At 61.7% G+C, this 17,378-nt stretch overlaps 2 protein-coding genes across 3 annotated transcripts; one reads left to right on the top strand and one right to left on the bottom strand.

The window, feature by feature from the left end:
• Nucleotides 1–1,283: 1,283 nt before the first annotated feature.
• Nucleotides 1,284–11,721, bottom strand: FLII (FLII actin remodeling protein). 2 transcript variants are annotated; one of them, XM_074158658.1, is made up of 30 exons: nt 11,659–11,721; nt 10,831–10,941; nt 9,578–9,649; nt 9,325–9,405; nt 8,743–8,828; nt 8,463–8,624; nt 8,254–8,357; nt 7,974–8,149; nt 7,730–7,887; nt 7,507–7,591; nt 7,059–7,206; nt 6,783–6,916; nt 6,454–6,666; nt 6,193–6,372; nt 6,036–6,118; nt 5,882–5,956; nt 5,545–5,628; nt 5,307–5,478; nt 5,119–5,223; nt 4,726–4,917; nt 4,387–4,575; nt 4,147–4,286; nt 3,804–4,029; nt 3,451–3,605; nt 3,262–3,322; nt 3,044–3,172; nt 2,834–2,940; nt 2,469–2,574; nt 2,291–2,356; nt 1,284–2,116 (listed from the first exon to the last, which is right to left on the bottom strand). In XM_074158658.1, exons 1-30 carry the CDS (start codon nt 11,719–11,721, stop codon nt 1,982–1,984), a joined length of 3,798 nt encoding a protein of 1,265 aa, XP_074014759.1. In that variant the 3' UTR covers nt 1,284–1,981. The 2 variants fall into 2 exon arrangements, with proteins under 2 accessions (XP_074014759.1, XP_074014760.1); XM_074158659.1 differs by lacking the exon at nt 8,463–8,624.
• A 243-nt stretch (nt 11,722–11,964) lies between these two features.
• Nucleotides 11,965–16,458, top strand: MIEF2 (mitochondrial elongation factor 2). The gene is made up of 3 exons (XM_074158555.1): nt 11,965–12,581; nt 13,095–13,272; nt 14,105–16,458. Exons 1-3 carry the CDS (start codon nt 12,435–12,437, stop codon nt 15,157–15,159), a joined length of 1,380 nt encoding a protein of 459 aa, XP_074014656.1. The 5' UTR covers nt 11,965–12,434; the 3' UTR covers nt 15,160–16,458.
• The last annotated feature ends 920 nt before the right edge of the window (nt 16,459–17,378 follow it).

Raw genomic sequence — 17,378 nt, forward strand, 5'->3', positions numbered from 1 at the left:
AGGTGGGGAGCAGGGGTGGGACAGTGTCCTTGGGCTCCCCCCCAGGTCCCCTTCTCAGGGTCTGTGTCACCCACAGGCATCGCTGGCCTCCCCGGCCCATCTCAGTGCTCGGATTCCCGGGACGCGCGACTCGACTGGACCCCCCCACGCCCCCTCCCTGCATAACGTAGACTCGCCTCTTCTCTAACATCCATGCCGGCCGCCGCTGCATCCCAGCTCCGGCACGCTCCCCCCACGCCTCCCTGCCCGGCCCCCCCCCCCACCCCCGCCGGCCCCGAGCCGGGGTCGTGGTGCACAAACTCTTCCCGGGGAAGATAATTTTGTTTTTTATACACAGTCGAGTGTCACTGTCCCCTGCTCCAGAGCCCCCTTCCCGGGGGGATGCTGCTGCTTCCCTGGCTCCATGGGGAGGGCTGGGGCTTGTGGACCCCTCTCATCCCTCCTGGTTTTGGTCCCTTGGGGAGGTGGGGGGGCCAGGAGCCCCTGGGTACGGCCCCCCCACCCCCTGGTCTGTGTTTACATGTCCGGCTCCCTGCAGTTTACAGCCCTGTCCCCTGCCCCTGCCTGGGGACTGTCCCCTTCCCTGGGGATCCCAGCGTGGACCCCCCTGGTTCCCAGGTGGGCACTGGAGGGCTTGAGCAGCCCAGAGTGGGGGTACACGGCAGTGGGGGGGGGGGGGTCACAGGTGGCCTTTTTTCTCTTCACGGCTTCTCCAAGGGCTATTCTCCAGGTTGGGCTCTGTGCCTGCTGCTCCTTTCTGACACTAATTCCTGCCACGGGTGGGTTTGGGATGGGATCGCACTGCAGGGGACACACCGTGGGGGCCTGGTGCTGGGTTGGGAGTGGGGGACACAGATGCAGTATGAAGCTGCCCCATCCTGGGGGGGTCTCATTGTGCCAAATCCCGCCCGCCCTCCTTCCCTACTGCCGGCTCCCCAGCTCATCCTCATCCTCACAGGGGGCTGCGGTGACACTGGCTCTGTCCCCAAGTGGCTGGCCCTGCGTGGCTCCGGGGCCCAGCCTGGTACCTGTCCCTCTCCTTTTAGGGCTCTGGGGCCATTTTGGACCCCCTCTCCGGGCTCTCTTGCGGTACGTGTGTGGCTGGGGGGGGTGGGGGGGGCCGGGCAAGGCAGCGCTGCCCTGGGCTCCGTCGCTGCCTGGCGGGGCCGGGGCTGTAGTGTCCCTGGTAGAAACCCCCCCTCCCTCCCCCAACACCTCATCCCCCCCCCCCCTCTTTTTTTTTTTTTTTTTTTTTTTTTGGTAAGATGAATTTAGCATTGTTTAGTTATTAAAATTACTGGTTTTTAATATTGAAAATAAAGCATTTAATATCAACTGGCCAGGCTGCAGGTGTTTGAGGAGCCGGGTGGATGCTGGGTCCCCAACCCTGAGCCGCAGAGGGGCAGGATCGGGGGTTGGGGGGGGGGTGTGTGTGAGACCCCGCTTTGGAGCAAGATGGGCGCAGTCAGAGCCTGGCACGGCCTCAGGGTGAGAAGTGCAGCCTTTATTGATATGATACCAAGGGGCTGGCTCCTGCTGGGGGGCTGTTTCCCCCCACCCCAGACAGCGGAGTCAGGTGTAAGGCCCAGGGTAGAGAGCCCCTTAGCCCCCCCAGCCCCAGTGCTCTATAGCAAAGCATCCTCCCACCCAAACTGGGAAACACTCCTGTTCCCCCTGTTGCGGGGGGAGCTCGACACTGGTTTGGGGCAGCAGTGTCCCCAAGCAGGGTGTACCAGGGGCCCACGCTGCCCCATAGACACCCCCTCCCCACCAGGAGGGGAAGGGGCTGAGCTGCACCCCATGCTGAGAGAAGGTGGGGGGGACAGAGGCTCAGCCCCTGTGCTCCCCACTTGGCCCCAGCTTGGGGAGAAGGGGCTCCAAGTCGAGCTTGGCTGGGAGCTGGAGCGTGCATCAGCGCAGGGTGCTGGGGGTCCGGCCATGCCGTGGGGGCTATGGCCCAAGCACTGGGTGCCACCAGCCCTTAGGCGGGCGGCTTGCGGAAGACACTCCAGGCATGGAAGCAGCGGGTGAAGGGCCAGGGCTCGTTGCCTTTCCGCACCAACCGGAGCTTGCGAGGATGCGTGGGGTCCTTGGAGCGCATGTGCTGGATGTAGACCTGGGGCAGAGCACAGCCATGGGGGTCCCCAGCCCTCACCCACCTCCAACGCTGGTGGTCCCCAGCCTGGGAGGTGCTGGGAGCTCTGCACCACCAGGCACGAGGCAGGATCAGGGTTCCAAGGGGAGATGGAGATGCCCAAGTCCTCCCCCTCCAGTTGGAAGGAGGTCCTACCTGGCAAGCCTTAAGGCTCAGCTTGATCTCCACCTGGCTGGTCTGGGTGCCCACCCACATGTAGACCTGCAGGAAGGACAGGCAACCAGGCTCAGCCGATGAAGCCACTGGCAAATCCGGCCCCAGCTGTGCTGCCCCTGGACACAGGACGCAGGGCAGCCTCATACCCCCATCTCACCTCCCGCCCGTTATCCAGCAGCATGATGTCGTCATCGGCCAGGTCATCCTGGCAGAAATCGGAGCACTTCTCTGACACAGAGAAATAGCCCTTCTCGTTGGAGCACCTGCGGGGACAGCAAGAAGGGGACTGCGTCAGAAATGAGTTTGTTAGCACTCAGCTTGTGCAGAAGGAAGGCACATGATGGAGCAGCTCTGTTTCAGCTGGCTGATGCCCAGAGATGGACAGAGAAGTCGGGAGAAGGGCTTTGCCCATCGTGCCCTGGCTATCCTGGGAGGACTGAGCACCTGGTAAAGGCCAGGGCACCCAGGATGAGGAAGGGGACCAGTACAGACTTGAGCAGCCCCACCTGGGTCAGGACCTACCTAAAGAGCCGGGAGTGCTTCATGTACTCAGCGTCTTCATCATAGGGCTTCTGGCTCCCAATGCCCACCCAGAAGAAGTTTTCGGGCTCTTCTCCCTCATTGATCACCTGCGAGGCCAGGGATGTGGCTGAGTGTGGCCATCCCCTCCCTGGTGGTCGCTGCCACCCAGGTAAGCCAGTGCCGAGCCCCGCCGTGCCCCCACCCGCTCACCTGCTTGCTGTAGGAGTCATCAAACATCTGGTTCATGATGTCCTCGGCCAGCTTGGCCTCGTCAGGGTCAGCTGCCCGGCCCACCCAGGTGTAAACGATGCCCTGGTTGTCTGTGCTCTCAAAGGGCACCTGAGGGAGCGCAAAGAGTCAGGGCTGCCCAAGAGGGGAGGGGGGCAAGTGGCCAAGCATCCGTGAGGATGCTCAGCTGTGAGCGGTACCTTGAGGATGAAGCAGAACTCTGAGTTGAGCAGACCAGCGTCTGTGTTGATCTGGATGCACCTAGAAATGAAGCCCACGAGGCACCGTCAGCAAGAGATGAGGCAGTTGTGCCCACCGGCATGTACCCTGCCAGGAGACCAGCACCCGTGGGTGCTGCCTGGCCCAGAGCATCTGCTGGGGGGGCTGACCTGGTGCAGAGGGCCCCGCCGTTGGTGCGGATGTGGTAGAGGCTGGGCTGGGGCGGGCTGGCCCTGTCCTTCCGCTTGCCCCGGTGGATGACAAACCTCCTCTTGAAGTGCGAGAGGAACTTGGGGTTCTCCTGCTGCTGGGTCATGCGCACAACCTGGCCAGGGGTGGGTGTCAGCAGGGCCATGGGGATCCCCCCAAACACAACCCCAAGCCCCAGCTGCACCCCCCTGCCCGCTCCCATCTCTGCTGCTATCCCCTGCCCTTAGCCTGGGGGCAGAGAGGGGATGGGGGAGAAGTGAGGCAAAGCTGGGGGATCCCTGTCTCACCCCCCAGGAGCATGCAATGGGGTCACCTCCAGCTTGCCAGGGAAGAGACTCTCGAACTTCTTCTGGAGGCTGAAGGTGAAGGTGAGCCAGCCCATGTTGGAGGCCTCCCGGCCCTGCCAGAAGTAGACGATGCACTGGAAGTCTTCCTCAGGCTGCTTCTCCTCCTCCTCTTCCTCCCCCTCCTCCTCCCCTTTGCCTTCACCCTTCTTCTTCTTCTCCTCCTCCTCTTCGTACTCCACCGGCACCCAGTACCTGAGGGCAGGAACAGGGGGTGATGTGAGGGATGGGGCAGGCTGGGGTTTTGGGCAGGGAGATATGGGGGGACAAGGTGGTCCAGCAGCCCCAGAGAGGGGTCAAGCCGGGTGTTACCTGCAGAGGAAGACGTAGCAGTCATGAGTGTGGAAGTGGCCGAACTCCTCCTCGGGCAGGCGAGCAAATTTTTTGCCCTCCAGCACAAAGCCCTCCATGCCGTCCAGGTCCTCATTCCACTCCTCCATCAGCTGCTCTGCCTGTGGCCCCACATGCTCTGTCAGCCAGTGGCCACCCAGCCCCTCCATCACCACCCGGACCAGCACCACGGGAGACACACAGGACAGTCCCCAGCCCTACCTCGCTGAGGGGCATGGGGGGCTGGCGGGGCAGGAAGAGCGCTGTGAGGTCAGCCTTCATCTGGTCCTTCTTCTCGGCGTCCTTGCGGACCTTGCCAGCGAGGCCGCCCTCCTGCAGCACTGTCTCAGCGTTCCGGGTGTAATCCACACGCAGGACATCATCCCAGTTCTTGAACTTGGACTTGAAGACCTAAATCGGGGAGCAGGTAATGCACCCTGGGCCACAGTACCCTCCCTGGCACCCAGAACCCCATCTGAGGGGTTTGTGCTCCCCATCTTCCTCCCTGGCACTGCTGCCCAGGGGGTCTGTGCCCGTTCCCAGGCACGTGGGCTGCCCTACCTGGCACTCGGTGCCCTCCAGGTTCCTGGTGACCATGGCGTGCTTGGGCCGGTGCAGCATCCCGCACAGCTCCTGGCTCAGCTTCAGCGCCGCTGCCCGCACCAGCCGCGATGACTTCCTCCCGATCCAGATGAAGACGTCAGACCAGCAGTCCAGGATGTACACGCTCTTGGTGTCCAGCAGGCTCTGCAGCTGAGGGCACCGCAGGAAAAAAGGGTCACACACCCACAGGCTTTCCTGGCTGGAAAACGCTCCCCAAAAGACAGCCAGGAAGAAAAGAGCATCCCCCACCCGGGCCCTGAACCTGCCTCTCCCAGGGCACTGCTGGAAGCATAGGGGACATGAAACCCGTCTCACTGGTCAGACTGGGAGAACCTCCCCGCCCCATCCTACCAGGCGCATCTCCGGCATCAGATCAGCCTTCAGCCTCTTCTTGTGCTCCACCGAGAGCTTGTAGTTGATCTGGGGCAGTTCCAGGTAGCCCAGGCCCAGGCCGACCTGCAGAGGAGAAGGGGACACAGGTGAGGAAGAGTTGCAGGCCCCTGGCCTCACTGACGGCCCTGCAGGTGGCAGCTCCTCACCTTGTACAGCTTGGGCTTGTGGGGCTGGAAGTCATCGGGGACACAGGGTCGGATCTCCTCGGGCTGCCCCCCCAGCGCCTCCCAGAAGTCAGGGGTCTCTTGGCCCTGGGTGAGCAGCGTGATCTCTGCTTTGCCCTTCCGCTCGTTCTTGTTGATCTTCTCGGCGAAGAGCCTGCAGAGGGGGCGGGTGAGATGGCAGTTGGGTTCCCTGCCTCCCCAGACCCCCAACTAGTCCTACCTGGCCTTGGTGGTGCTGCTCAGTGTGGCCTGGCTCCCGCGCCACACGAAGAGGTTGAGGCCATGGTCCAGGAGGAAGACGAAGCTGGTGGATACAGAGGTGAGAAGACAGTCAGGAGAGAGCGGGGTTGCACCAAGCGCCCTCCCCACCCCAGGGGTCCTTGCAGAGCAGGGCACCAGAGCTCCTGGGGCTGCCCAGTGCAGTTTGGACCCACACCCTTGTAGAAGGACAGCCAATTTTCACCCCAGAGCTGCAGCTATGATGTCTTAGGTGGACCCTGCCAGCACTCTATCCCTCCGCAGTGACCCTGTGTCCCCTGGTCACTCCTCCTGCTCACCGGGGGTCCAGCGATGTCCCTTTCAGTGCCACTGGCTCCAGCTTAACGTTCTTCTTTCCGTAGACACGGTACAGCCTGGGGGAGAGACAGCCACAGTGGGACGTGGGGCAGTGCCTGCCCCACGCATCCCCCCAGGCCCTGGCCCCAGGGGTACCTGGTGACATATTGGGTGTCCTCGACGGTGAAGAAGCCACTGGCCGTGCCACCCTCGATGTAGGAGATGTCATTGTCGAAGACCTGGAGGCAGGAAGGGGATGAGGGTGGGAGAAGCAGGGCTGGGGGCTGTGGGGGGGTGGAGGGGTCAGCCTCACCTGGAGGAACTCATCGCTCTCATCCCCCATCTCCTCCCGGATGCTGCGGCACTCAGCTCCCAGGTAGTTGCGGAGGTTGACGGCGTGGATAGCGGAGCAGGCCTTCTTGTCCAGCGTGGCCTCCTGCCCGATCCAGTAGTAGATCTCCCAGTTGAGGGAGCCGTTCTCATCCAGAAAGGTCTGGGGAAGGATGGTGTGTGAGATGGAGTGGCTGCAGCCCTGGGCTGGGGCTGTGGGGGACCCTCAGTCCTCCCTGTGTACCTTGAGCACGATATAGCAGTCGGCCTCGTAGAACTTGCCATGGAAAGCCTCGTCCACCAGCGTGGGCACAAAGTTCTCAATCTGCCAGACGCAGAGGCCGGGCAGCTGCCCCACATCCTCGCTGAAGAACTCCGAGTAGTCCAGCTGTGGCTTCTCCAGGCCCTGGTCCCAGCGGCGCGTCTTCAGGTCCGGCGCCTTCGCCTCCCCGCTCTCCTGCGGGGACAGGGACAGGTCACTAAGCTGGGGGCAACTGGGTCCCCGGCGGCACCCGGGGTGGGCCAGGAGCACCATGGTGCTGCTTGAGGCCCCTCTCCCACCCCAGACCCTACCTCTATCTTCTTGTTCTTCTCCTGGGCCACGTCTGACATCCCCTTCAGCACCTGCTTGGCCTGGTCGTCCTGGGCAGAGTCCTTGCGCCGGCGGAGCCGCATCTTGCGGGCCAGCGGGTCCTTGGTGCCGCTCCCTGGGGACACGGGGATGGGGTGAGAGGCAGCCAGGACACCCATGACTTGTATGGGACACGCCGTGGGGCAAGGCTTGTTTCCCAGCCTCTCCCAGGGCACTGCCCAAGGCAGGGGTTGTCCCCCATGTCCCTGCACGTTTACCTGCTGCGGCAGCGGCAACGGTGGCCGGGGAGGCTCCGGCCAAGCGGAGCTGGTTCTGCAGGGAGAAGTCGATGTTGTACCACTCCGACGTCCGATCCACCGGCTTCGGGGGCATCACCAGGTTGGGGTTCTCGCGCACATCCAGGATCTGCCAAGGAGAGGACAGGAGACCTCACTGCTCTGAAGCACAGGCTCACAGGGACACTGAGGATGTGGGGTAGGATGGGAGACCTCTGGAGCACCCTGGGCTTCGGTGAGGTGAGAGGATGTGGAGGGAGCCCCGAATTCACCACCTGCCTGGGCTGAATCATGTGCCATGCTGCACGTACTAGCCCTGAGACCTCCTGTCCTCACGTTGCCCCATCCCACCCTACAGCCCTGGGATCCCAGGGACACACTGGAGCTGTGTTGCATCCAGCCCGAGGCAGATGGGGTGTTAGGCTCTCACCTCCACGTCCGTCAGGAAGTGGATGGCCTCTGGCAGCGTCACCAGGCGGTTCTTGTTCAGCACCAGCTTCCTCAGCTTGGAGCACCTGTGGGACATGGATATGCTGGTGAAGGACCAAGCCAGGGACATATCTTTCATGGACACTCAGAGACCCCATATTACCACACAGCCTCCATGTCCTCTCCCAAGTACAGAGCAGATCCAGCTGGGGGCTATGCCCTACCTGCACAGGCTCTCGGGGATGAGCTCCAGGTTGTTGTTGGCTGCCATGAACTCCTCAAGGTTGGTGAGCTTGCCGATACCCGAGGGGATCCCATCAAAGTCAAGCTTGTTGGAGTTCAAGTACATCTTCTTCAGCTTGGTCAGCTTGCAGATGGCCGACTGGGGAAGGAGGAAATGGAAGGGTAAGGGAGAACCCAGTGGCATGGAGGCATGGGCAGGGACACCGTTTACAGACAGGGACATACAGGCAAGGAGGTGAGCTCGTTGCGGGACAGGTTGAGGGTCTCCAGCTGGGTCCACTGGTCAATGCAGAGAGACAGCTCTGTGATCTGGTTGCTGCTGAGGTTGAGGCGCCGCAGGCTGCCCAGGGTGTAGAGGCACTCAGGGACACGACTGAGGTCGTTGCAGGACAGGTCCACATCTGGGGAAAGACAACGGGGTGACACCACCAGCCAGACCCACGCCAGCACTGAGAGAGCTCCTGGAGGTCCCTGTGCACCATGGGCCTGGGTGCCCTGGCCCTACCTGCCAGGTTCACCAGACTCTCGAGGCTGGTGGGCAGATTGCTTTGTGTGCGCTGGGTATTCCTGAGGTGGAGGGTCTGCAGGGCCGTCATCGCTGGGAGCTGCCTGTGGATCACGGAGAACCATGGGGCAGAGACGGCATCAGGGCTGGAGCAGGCACCTGGCCCAGCCCTGGCATCGTGGAATCCAGCCTGGAAAATGGGGCCTTACCGGAGCTGTGCGTGCAGGAGGGGATTGTTGTTGAGGATGAGGGTCTGGAGGTGGACCAGGCGTCTCATCTGTGGTGGGAGGCTCTCCAGCTTGTTGTTGCTCAGGTCGAGGTAGAGCAGGTCCGTCAGGTTGATGAAGAGCTGGGTGGGGATGGTCTCAATGCTGTGGGGACATCAGGATCTTCAGAGCTGCCTGGGACCTGTACCAGCCCTGGGTTTCCCTCAAAGAGGGACAGAGTGAAGGGGGGTGACGGATGGAGGTAGCCATGGCCTGAACCCACCTGTTGTGGCCAAGGTTGAGGACCAGCATGTTCTTGGCATTCTCCAGTTCCCGGGGACACTCCGTGAGCTGGTTGTAGCTCAGGTCCTGGGGCGAACAGGAGAGCAAAACAGGCATCACCCTCTGCCCCACACCCAGCAACCACCACCCAAACCCAAGGACCGAGGGGCATTTTTGGGGGCACAGCCTGCCTACAGCCACACTGGGCCTTGCTGTTCCAACTGATGCCCAGGAGCTGGATGAGCACACGGGGGCTGCAGCATCAGCCTTTAAAGGAGGCATTACCATAGGGTTATCCTGCCCACAGCCAGTTTCCCCGGCACTTGGGCACGGCGTCAGGACTGGCACTGAAATGGCACAGGAGCTCTTGCTGCAGGGAAGCCAGTTATGGCCTGGACACCCAAAAGTTGAAGGGAGCTGGGCAGTGCTCAGCAGTGCCCCGATTGACTCCCTGCACCTTTCCCCCAGATGCTCCTCAGCCCCAGCATGCTCCCGAAGGACCATGAGGGGCTACTGAGGTGCAGGAAGGGGACCCAGGAGCCTGAGCTGGCTCTTGCATTAGCTGAGGAGACTCTGCACCTACCAGCACTGAAAGGTCGTCCAGCTGGAAGATGTCATCAGGGACTCCCGAGTTCTTCAGGCTGTTTGCACGAGCCACAATTGCCTTGAAAGGGGAGAAAGAGGCACAACTGCAGCCACCCGCCGGCCCTACGCCTGCTGAGCCCCCTGGAGTGGCCACAGATGGTCCCTGTGTGCCTCCAGAGCCAGGGGCTGGCCAAGAGGTGTCTGGGGACACCAGCCCTGATGCAGGAGGGACGCACGAGGGGGACACTTACCCTGAGGCAGGGCAGGCCAGAGAGCTCGCCGTGGAGCGTGGTGAGGCTGTTGTGGCTCACGGAGAGATGTTCCTGCAGGGAAGCCCCAGACAGTGAGCAGAGCAAGGAGCTGGGGCTGCGTGGGGCAGCGGTTGGGCCCCTGCACTGATGTGGGGGCTCCTCAATCCCAGGAGATTCGGGGTCTCGCAGAGACATAGGCTGAGCTCAGCCCTGACCCACATGAGCCTGATAGGATGTCCCCAGTCTCAAACTGGGGCCCCAGCGTGCCCATGCTGCCTCAGCACCCCTCGTTCCTTGGGGCAGACCTGGCTGAGACACCCCAGCCCCTGCTGCAGGGTTTGGGGTGCTCTTGGGCTTTTACCGAGCTGGTTTGCGGCAGTGCCACACAGCCCCCGAGCAAAGAGACCCCAGTTCTCGGAAACGCTTCTCACTGGGTGATCTGGAAACGGGCAGATGTGTGGGGACCGGCAGGGTAAGAGGAGGACCCAGGGGAAATTTTTGTTTTCCTCTAACAGCCCGGCTGTTACCTGCTGAGGGAAATGAGGAATTGGCAGACTGGGGGCGGGGGGTGGGGGGGACGAGATGCCAGGTTTTAAGTCTCGCCGTGGCCCCCGAGCATCTGTCAGGACTGGCAGGAGCGCGGCTCCGAGCAGCGTGGAGGGTTTCCCCGCTCGCTGCGCCTGAGCAGGGCGCACCCGGCTCGGTGACGAGGACTTTTGGCAGCGTTTAAAGCGTCGTGTTTGGCTGACACCGATTTAACGATGTCCACAACACGCTGCAGGACACCGCCAAAGCAAAGCTTAGCCACGGACTCCACCGAGGGCCTGGCTGTGCACAAAACTCGAGCCGCCCAAAAAACAAAGCCAGGCAGCTGCCAGCTACTGCTCTTTATATCTTTTAGCAAAGGAAGAAGGGAAAAAAAGCCCCAAAATCTTAATCCTCCCCATACTAAACCTTCACCCTTCCCTTCTATTAAAGGGCAGAGGATCTAAACATGGTTTTTAGTCTGGTTTTCTAGGAAAACAAGGTAAAACCGAGTACAAGTCTGCCTCAACCCCACTCCTAGCATCTCCTGCATCCAATTTCAACCACACGTCGTAGCTCAGCCCTATTATTAGACACCAGAGCCGATGAGCCATGAGGCTGGCAGGCACCAAGCTTTTGGCACCGCCACTCAGGGGCCCATCTGACCCCGCAGCCCCAGTGGGAGCCATCGAGCCCCATCCCTTCCCTGCCCAAAAAATGCTGCTCACCAACTTCTGGAGGGCGGCGAGCTCCTCGGGCAGGTAGCAGAGCCCCGTGCGGTTCAGCTTCAGCCAGCGCAGGCTGGTCATCGCCTTCACATGCTCCGGGAAGTAGCCACCCTGCGAGGAGGAAGAGGAGGAGGAGGGTGAGAAAACCACCTGCCCCGCGGGTTGAGGATCTGGAGACCTCAGTCTGACCCAGCCTGTGTGGTCAAAGGAAGGCTTGGGATTGCCCAATCCTATGGGATTGGGATCTGGGGGGGGCAGCACCACTCAATCCTATGGGATTGGGAGGGGCTGGGATCTCCCAGTTCTATGGAACTGGGGGGCCAGGACTGCCCAGTCCTATGGGACTGGGACCTGGGGGGGGGGGGCGGTGCTGGGATCACCCAGTCTTATGGAACTGGGAGCTGGGAGGCCAGGATTGCCCAGTCCAATGGGACTGGGAGCTGGGTTCGCCCAGTGATACGGGACAGGGCGCTGGAGCGCTGGGATCGCTCCGTGCTACGGTACTGGGAGACCGACATCCCCGGGCTCTCTGCCGCCCCATGGGCTGGGGGGCGGCGGTGGCTCAGCCGGGGAGGCTGGGGCTTAGGGATCGCCAGGCTCTATAGTGTCGATAGGGTCAGGGACCAGGGATGCCCCTGTACAAGCACCCCCGGTCTGGGGACATCCCCCAGCCCCAGGGCACTGGGCCGGGGGGAGGCGAGCTGAGCCTGCGGGGCCGAGCCGGGCCTGACAGAGCCCGGGTGGGCCGGACCAGGTCTCGCCCGGCACTCGGGGCCTGAAGCCGGGCTGTCCCTCCCTTCCCCCGCTTTTCCCCGCTTTTCCCCGCACCTTGAAGTCGTTGCCGCTGAGATCGACGCCGCGGACGAAGGGCAAGACCCCGGTGGCCGCCATGGCGGCGCTGGCGGCGGAAGGGCGGGGGGACCCGGCGGCGGCCCGCTCCGCCCCGCCCCGCCAGGCCACGCCCCCTTCCCCTCAAGCCACGCCCCCAGCCATGACGCTCTGCCGGAGCGGGTGGGGCTGCGGAATTCGGTTCTGCTTCCGCGTGCGGGTGGGCGGTGCCGCCCCGCGCCGCGCCCTCATTGGCTGGGGCCGCGCCGGGGGCTGCGGAGCGCGCCGCCGCGCGCGGGGGTGAGTGCGGGCAGGGGCGGGAGGCGGCGAGGACCGGGACCGGGACCGGTTCTGCCCTTGAGCAGGTCGGGGCTCGGAGGCGGCCCCCGGCGGTGCCCGCGGCCCGGCCGCCTCTCCCCGCCTCGGCAGCGCGGAGGTCTCCGTCCCGGTCCCCCTCTCCCCCGGGGGGCGCAGGCCGCGGTACCCCCCAACTCCAGCGCCGACGGGTCCCCCCCGAGGCGGCGGTGGCGACGGCAGGACCGGGCGGGTGACCTTTCTCCGGGGTGACCCTTGCTCCTCCGCCGCACCCAGGAGTCCCGGCAGCGGCGGGAGCCTTTTGCCTCGGAGGCGGAGGGGAGCGGCGAGGTGGGCGCCGCAGAAACCTCCGGTTTCCCCCCCCAAAAAACCGCCACCCTGCGGGCTCCGCCTCCCCCGGGGCGGCGGGTACCCCCGTCCAACGGGACACCCTGCTGCCCCTCTCCTTCTGCAGGGCGACCATGGCCGAGTTCGGGCGGCAGCGGGGCAAGCGGCAGGAGGACAGCGGGCTGGGCAGCGTCCTCGACCTGCTGTTGGCCAACGCCAGGCTGGTGCTGGGGGTCACCGGCGCGGCCGTGCTCGCCATCGCGACGCTGGCCGTCAAGCGGGTAAGGCAAGGCTGGGATGGCTGCCGCTGGGGCTCGGAGAACGGGAGCGACCGGCCATTCCGTGGGGGAGAAAGACGGGCCACAGACCTCGCTGGCTGCTCCCGAGCTGGTCCTTCGAGTCCGGCGAAAACGCTGCCGGTGCCGGCATGGTGTTGCCTGCTCCCACCCTGTGGGGACACACACAGCCCCCTTCTCCCCCCCACCCCCCCCCCCGTTTGCCCAGAGCAACACCTGTCCGTTTGGGATACAGTATCCCATCCAGAAAGGCACCTTGGGCTTAATTCATATTTGGACACCTGACTTTTTTCCCCCCACTTAAAACCTGCGGGAAGAAAAGGTGCACCTTTGTGGCCCCCTGAACTGGATATTTTGGCTAGTAGAAGTCCCGCGTGGGGCTGTGTCTCCCCGTGCGCGTACCAGCGGGGCTGCTGTCCCCCCCTCAGCTCTGAGCGTCACCACAGGGAAACCGTACGGAGATAAGAATGTGTCCGTGTGGGTTTTCCTTCCCTCCAGCTGATCGACCGAGCCACCAGCCCTCGCGACGAAGGCGATCCCAAAGCCGAGCAGAAGACCCTGGAGGAGAGCTGGCAGGACTTGGCCTTGATCAAAGCAACGCCAAAAGCCCCTAAGAAGCAGAGAAGGGAAGACCTTAGCGAGCCTCTGCTCTCTCCGGCTCGGCCACCGGTGCCAGGTGAGGCTCTCATGGTGGCCATGGTTGGCAGGATCACCTTGGTGTGCTCCGGCTTGGCTGTGCCGCTGCTCCCCGCGGTCTGGGAGCTCCATGTTATTTTTAGCTCGGTGTCCGGAAAGCCGACCCGACTGTGCCCTCCCTCCTGGGATGCTTCCAAGCCATGGCCCCTTTTTAGGCAATGCCTGTGGTAACGGCACCTCCGATAACGTCCTGGGTGCCTCGGCCACCATGTCGTGGCGGAGTCTGTCGGGGCTTTGTTTCCTCTGGAGTGGTGGCTGCTGCGCTCGTTTTCTGGGTCAGCCCTGTCTAGAGGAAGGTGCGCTCGGGAGCTGCCGCAGACAAAGGCTGCCTTGTCCGGCTGCCTACAAATACGGCATTTTTCCAAGTGGGAAAGCAGCCCAGCTCGGTGCAGGGCAGGTCCTGAGATACTGGACCCGGAGCGGGATCATTTGCAGGACTCGGTGTCGGGGCAGGCTGGACCTGCCTGAGCAGCCTCGGTGGGGCTGAGACTCTTGGGGACCCTGGCACATGAGTCCCTTGCCCGGCTGCTGGCGCGTAGCCTGGTTTACCCACCCCTAGCTGGGGGGTGAGACTAGGCACTGATGGATTTTGAGGTTAGTTTGGGCTCTGCCTTGGCTGAGAAGCATCAGAGGACTCGGTGGTGGTCCTCTTGGCAAGGTCAGCCTTGTGTCCAGAGAGGTGGGCTGAGAGCTGGGCACCCAGCTTGCGCCTCCCCCTTGACTGCGGCAGGAGAAGCTGCTGTTGTAGGTTGCAGACGTTCTCCTCAGAGCTTTAACTTCTCCCTTCCCTCTGTCCCATCTCTTTCTCACAGAGCCCAGGGTCTGCTCTGCCCCTCCAGAGACCCCTCGGGTCAAATCCACCCCTCCACGCTGCCTCACACTGCAGGAGAAGCTCCTCTCCCACTACAGCAGCCGACTGGCTGTGCCTGAGGTGCAGGTGTCCCTTGTCCCGCAGCTGGCCAGGAGCATCTGCGCCCAACTGCAGAACTTCCTACGGAGCAAGTGCCCGGAGCTGCCCTTTGGCAGCCTCTTCCTCAGCGGTCCCCTGCTTGATGGCCTTGAGGCTCTCGCAGCCGACCACATCCACCTCATGCTGCCGGTGGTCCTTGACACTATGCTCTGGAGCCTCATCCCGGGAGAGGACACAGTGGTGAGGAACCCCCAATACTGGATGATCAAGAGGACCGATCTGGAGTATTTCCCTCGTGGGTGTAGCCCCTGGGACAGGTTCATTGTGGGCCGGTACCTCTCCTCCAACGCACTCAATGAGACCCTCCACAAGATGCTGGTGGCCTCCATCAACTGGCCTGCCATAGGCAGCCTTCTGGGGAGCATCATCCACCCAGTCGTGGCCTCTCAGGAGCTGAAGCTGGAAGTCAAACACGATCAGGTTGAGCTGAGCATCATCCTCTTCCCGGTGGTGGAAATGGAGGACAAGGTTCTTCTGGCTGCTCCTCCTGAAGGACTGGTGGAAAACCTCTGGCTTGAGAGCTTTTACAGGGCAGAGGTCTCAAAAGTGAAGGAGCTGGATGCTGGTGACTCTGGGGCTCGGCAGCAGTGTCTCCGCATCCTCAACGGTGTCTGCAAGAGCCATCCCGCCCTGTACAAACTGAGCGCCGGCCCCTTGACCCACGTTGTCCTTCACCTCAGTGCCACCAGTTCGGACTGGGCAGAAGAAAGCCTTGGTGACAGATTCCAGCAGGTGCTTGAGGAGCTGGTAGGCTACCTGGAGAAAGGAGTTCTGCCTTCCTATTTCAACCACAAAATCAACCTCTTCTGTGAGCTGTCGGAAGATGAAATCGATGAGATGGGCTTCATGCTCTACAGGGCCATCTCTGAGCCGGAGCTCCTGCTGAAGGAGAAATGACCAGTGGGTTGGGAGCTCCTGAACATAGGGTGTTCCTCACCCATCTGCTGCTCCCAGCTGTGAGGGTTGCGATGCTTCTAGTTGACTAGCCAGTAAGAGGCGAAGTTCTTGCACTTTATGAGAAAAATAATATTTCCTGTCTGAATAAAACGTGCCTGAGCAGAGGTGGGTGTTGGTGTAAGGAGCCTTTGGCTGGGAGGCTCTGCCGAACCCGGGGCAAATATAGCCCACACCTCCAGTACCTACAGGTGAGTCCCGTCCGCTGGGCATTGGGAGCCAATGTCAAGCATGTTTGGTCTCTGGTTCCCAGTGTCCTCTGCCTGTCACAGCCTGCTGTCACAGCTCTTGGGCTCCCCTCACACTCCAACACCAACTGGAGCTGGAGGGGAGCAGTTCCTCGCTGCTGCTGTGTCCTGCAGACCCCATGGGGCGCAGTGTCCCCTTGGTCTTACTGTGCCATGCCCTCAGTCAGCTTTTGGGACAGGCTGGGAGCCTCATCCCTCCGCTGGATATTGCCCGAGCGATGACCCGGGGGGTTGTCTGGGCACTTGAAGGTACAGCCATAGCAAACAGGGCTTTGGGTTTATTCTTCGGAAACCCTTTCAGCCGCCAAAAGGGGGGAGCCCAGCCCCATCTCCTCGTCCTGCCAGTATCGGCTCTGCCCCGAGGAAGGGGCCCTTGTCCCACACAGTGTTTTGCTGGAAGATGTCCTGGAAAAGGCGGTGGCAGGAAGAGAGCTGCTGACTCCTGGGAGGCTCCTGGTACTGGTCCCTTGGTGGAGGCTGCAGCAGGGCTGTGAGTCCCCTTCCAGTCTGTCCAGTGACCTCACCTATGTATTGCTGCTCTTTTGGGGTCCCGTTTCCCCAGAGCCCCGTGGTACAGGGCAGGAGGGTAGGACGGGAGTGATGTTCTGAGCAGAGCGCTTGCAGAAACTGAAGTGGTTTATGCTTTTTATTAAGAAGGTATGTTTTGTTTTTGTTTTGTTTTCTTTTTTTCTTTGAGTGGCTGCTAGTAGGCTTTGGTTCTGGCCGTAGTCCCAGAGCAAAGTAATATATTCTTATATTTCATGGGAAGAGCTGTTTATTTGCACACTGGTGGAGATGGAGAAATCCTGTGGACTTCAATGTGAGCAGCTGTTGTGGTTTAGTTTTATTTACAGCTATCATCTTGTTTATGGGAGGGGGAAAAAAAAAAAACCCCAAACCTGTGCTTTTCCTCCCAGTCTGAAGATTACTTAAGTTTGTTCCTCCAACCCGCTTCCCAGGTGTCAGCGATGAGAATAAACCTTCCCTGTGTACACTGGTTCTCCTGTGTCAGCTCTGTGTTGCCTCCTTTCCGGTGATAAGGGCTGAAGCTGTCCTCCAGCTGCGGTGGCTGGTCCGAGAACTGCCCAGCAGCCTCCTCCCCTGCACGGAGAGAGCTTGGCGGTGGTCAGACCCCATCCTGCAAGCCCTTTCTCCTGCTCTTCCAAACCCCCGTGCCTGCAGAGTGAGCTGTCCGGACACTGAGCTTGTGCCAGTTTACCCAGTGGCTCAGCTGCCTGAACGCTGGCCAGGGTTAGACCAGTAAAGCTGGTAACGGCTGATGCCACCAGCAACGCTTCACCTGCAGCCTCTGTGCTACACCGATGCTTTCTGCTGCCGTTGCCGTTCAGAAGCTGCTGCCCGGGCTTCTCCCGTGCTTTTGCCAGCTCAGTGGTTGCATTACAAAGCCTCATAATCCAGTTATTTTAGCCGGCAGGTCAGTATTTTTAGGCCACAGCTGTTAATCGTGGGAGTGAGTGGGACAGGGAAAAGCAACCTGAGTTCTCCTGACCTTACTCTGTAGATTTAGGCCCGACAGCGATGGATGGCTGCAGTTAAAGGCTCTCTTCTCTCTCGTGCAGACCTCAAAGCGAAGCTGTGCTGCTGGGATCTCCTCTGCTTCGAGCTAGACTGTAGAAAGTGCTTCCGCCTCCCGCCCGCCCTGCTCCGTGTGCTCCGTGTCACCTCAGTACTGACCCCCATGTCCCAAAGGAGCAGGGTCCTGAGCAGCATCGGGGGCCTTGGGGGGGAAAAAGGGAATGCTGTCCTCTGGCAGGAGAGGACACCGGAGTCTTGCGGATCTACTTGCTTTGATGTACAGAGGAAGCCCCAGCAGACAGGGAGGAGGTAGCCTGGCTTCCCAGGGAGCTCAGTCTAAACGAAGTGCAGGAAAACAACCTTCCTTCTGTTCAGGCA

This window comes from Numenius arquata, chromosome 14 (assembly GCF_964106895.1).
Source record: "Numenius arquata chromosome 14, bNumArq3.hap1.1, whole genome shotgun sequence".
Classification (NCBI taxonomy): Eukaryota; Metazoa; Chordata; class Aves; order Charadriiformes; family Scolopacidae; genus Numenius; species Numenius arquata.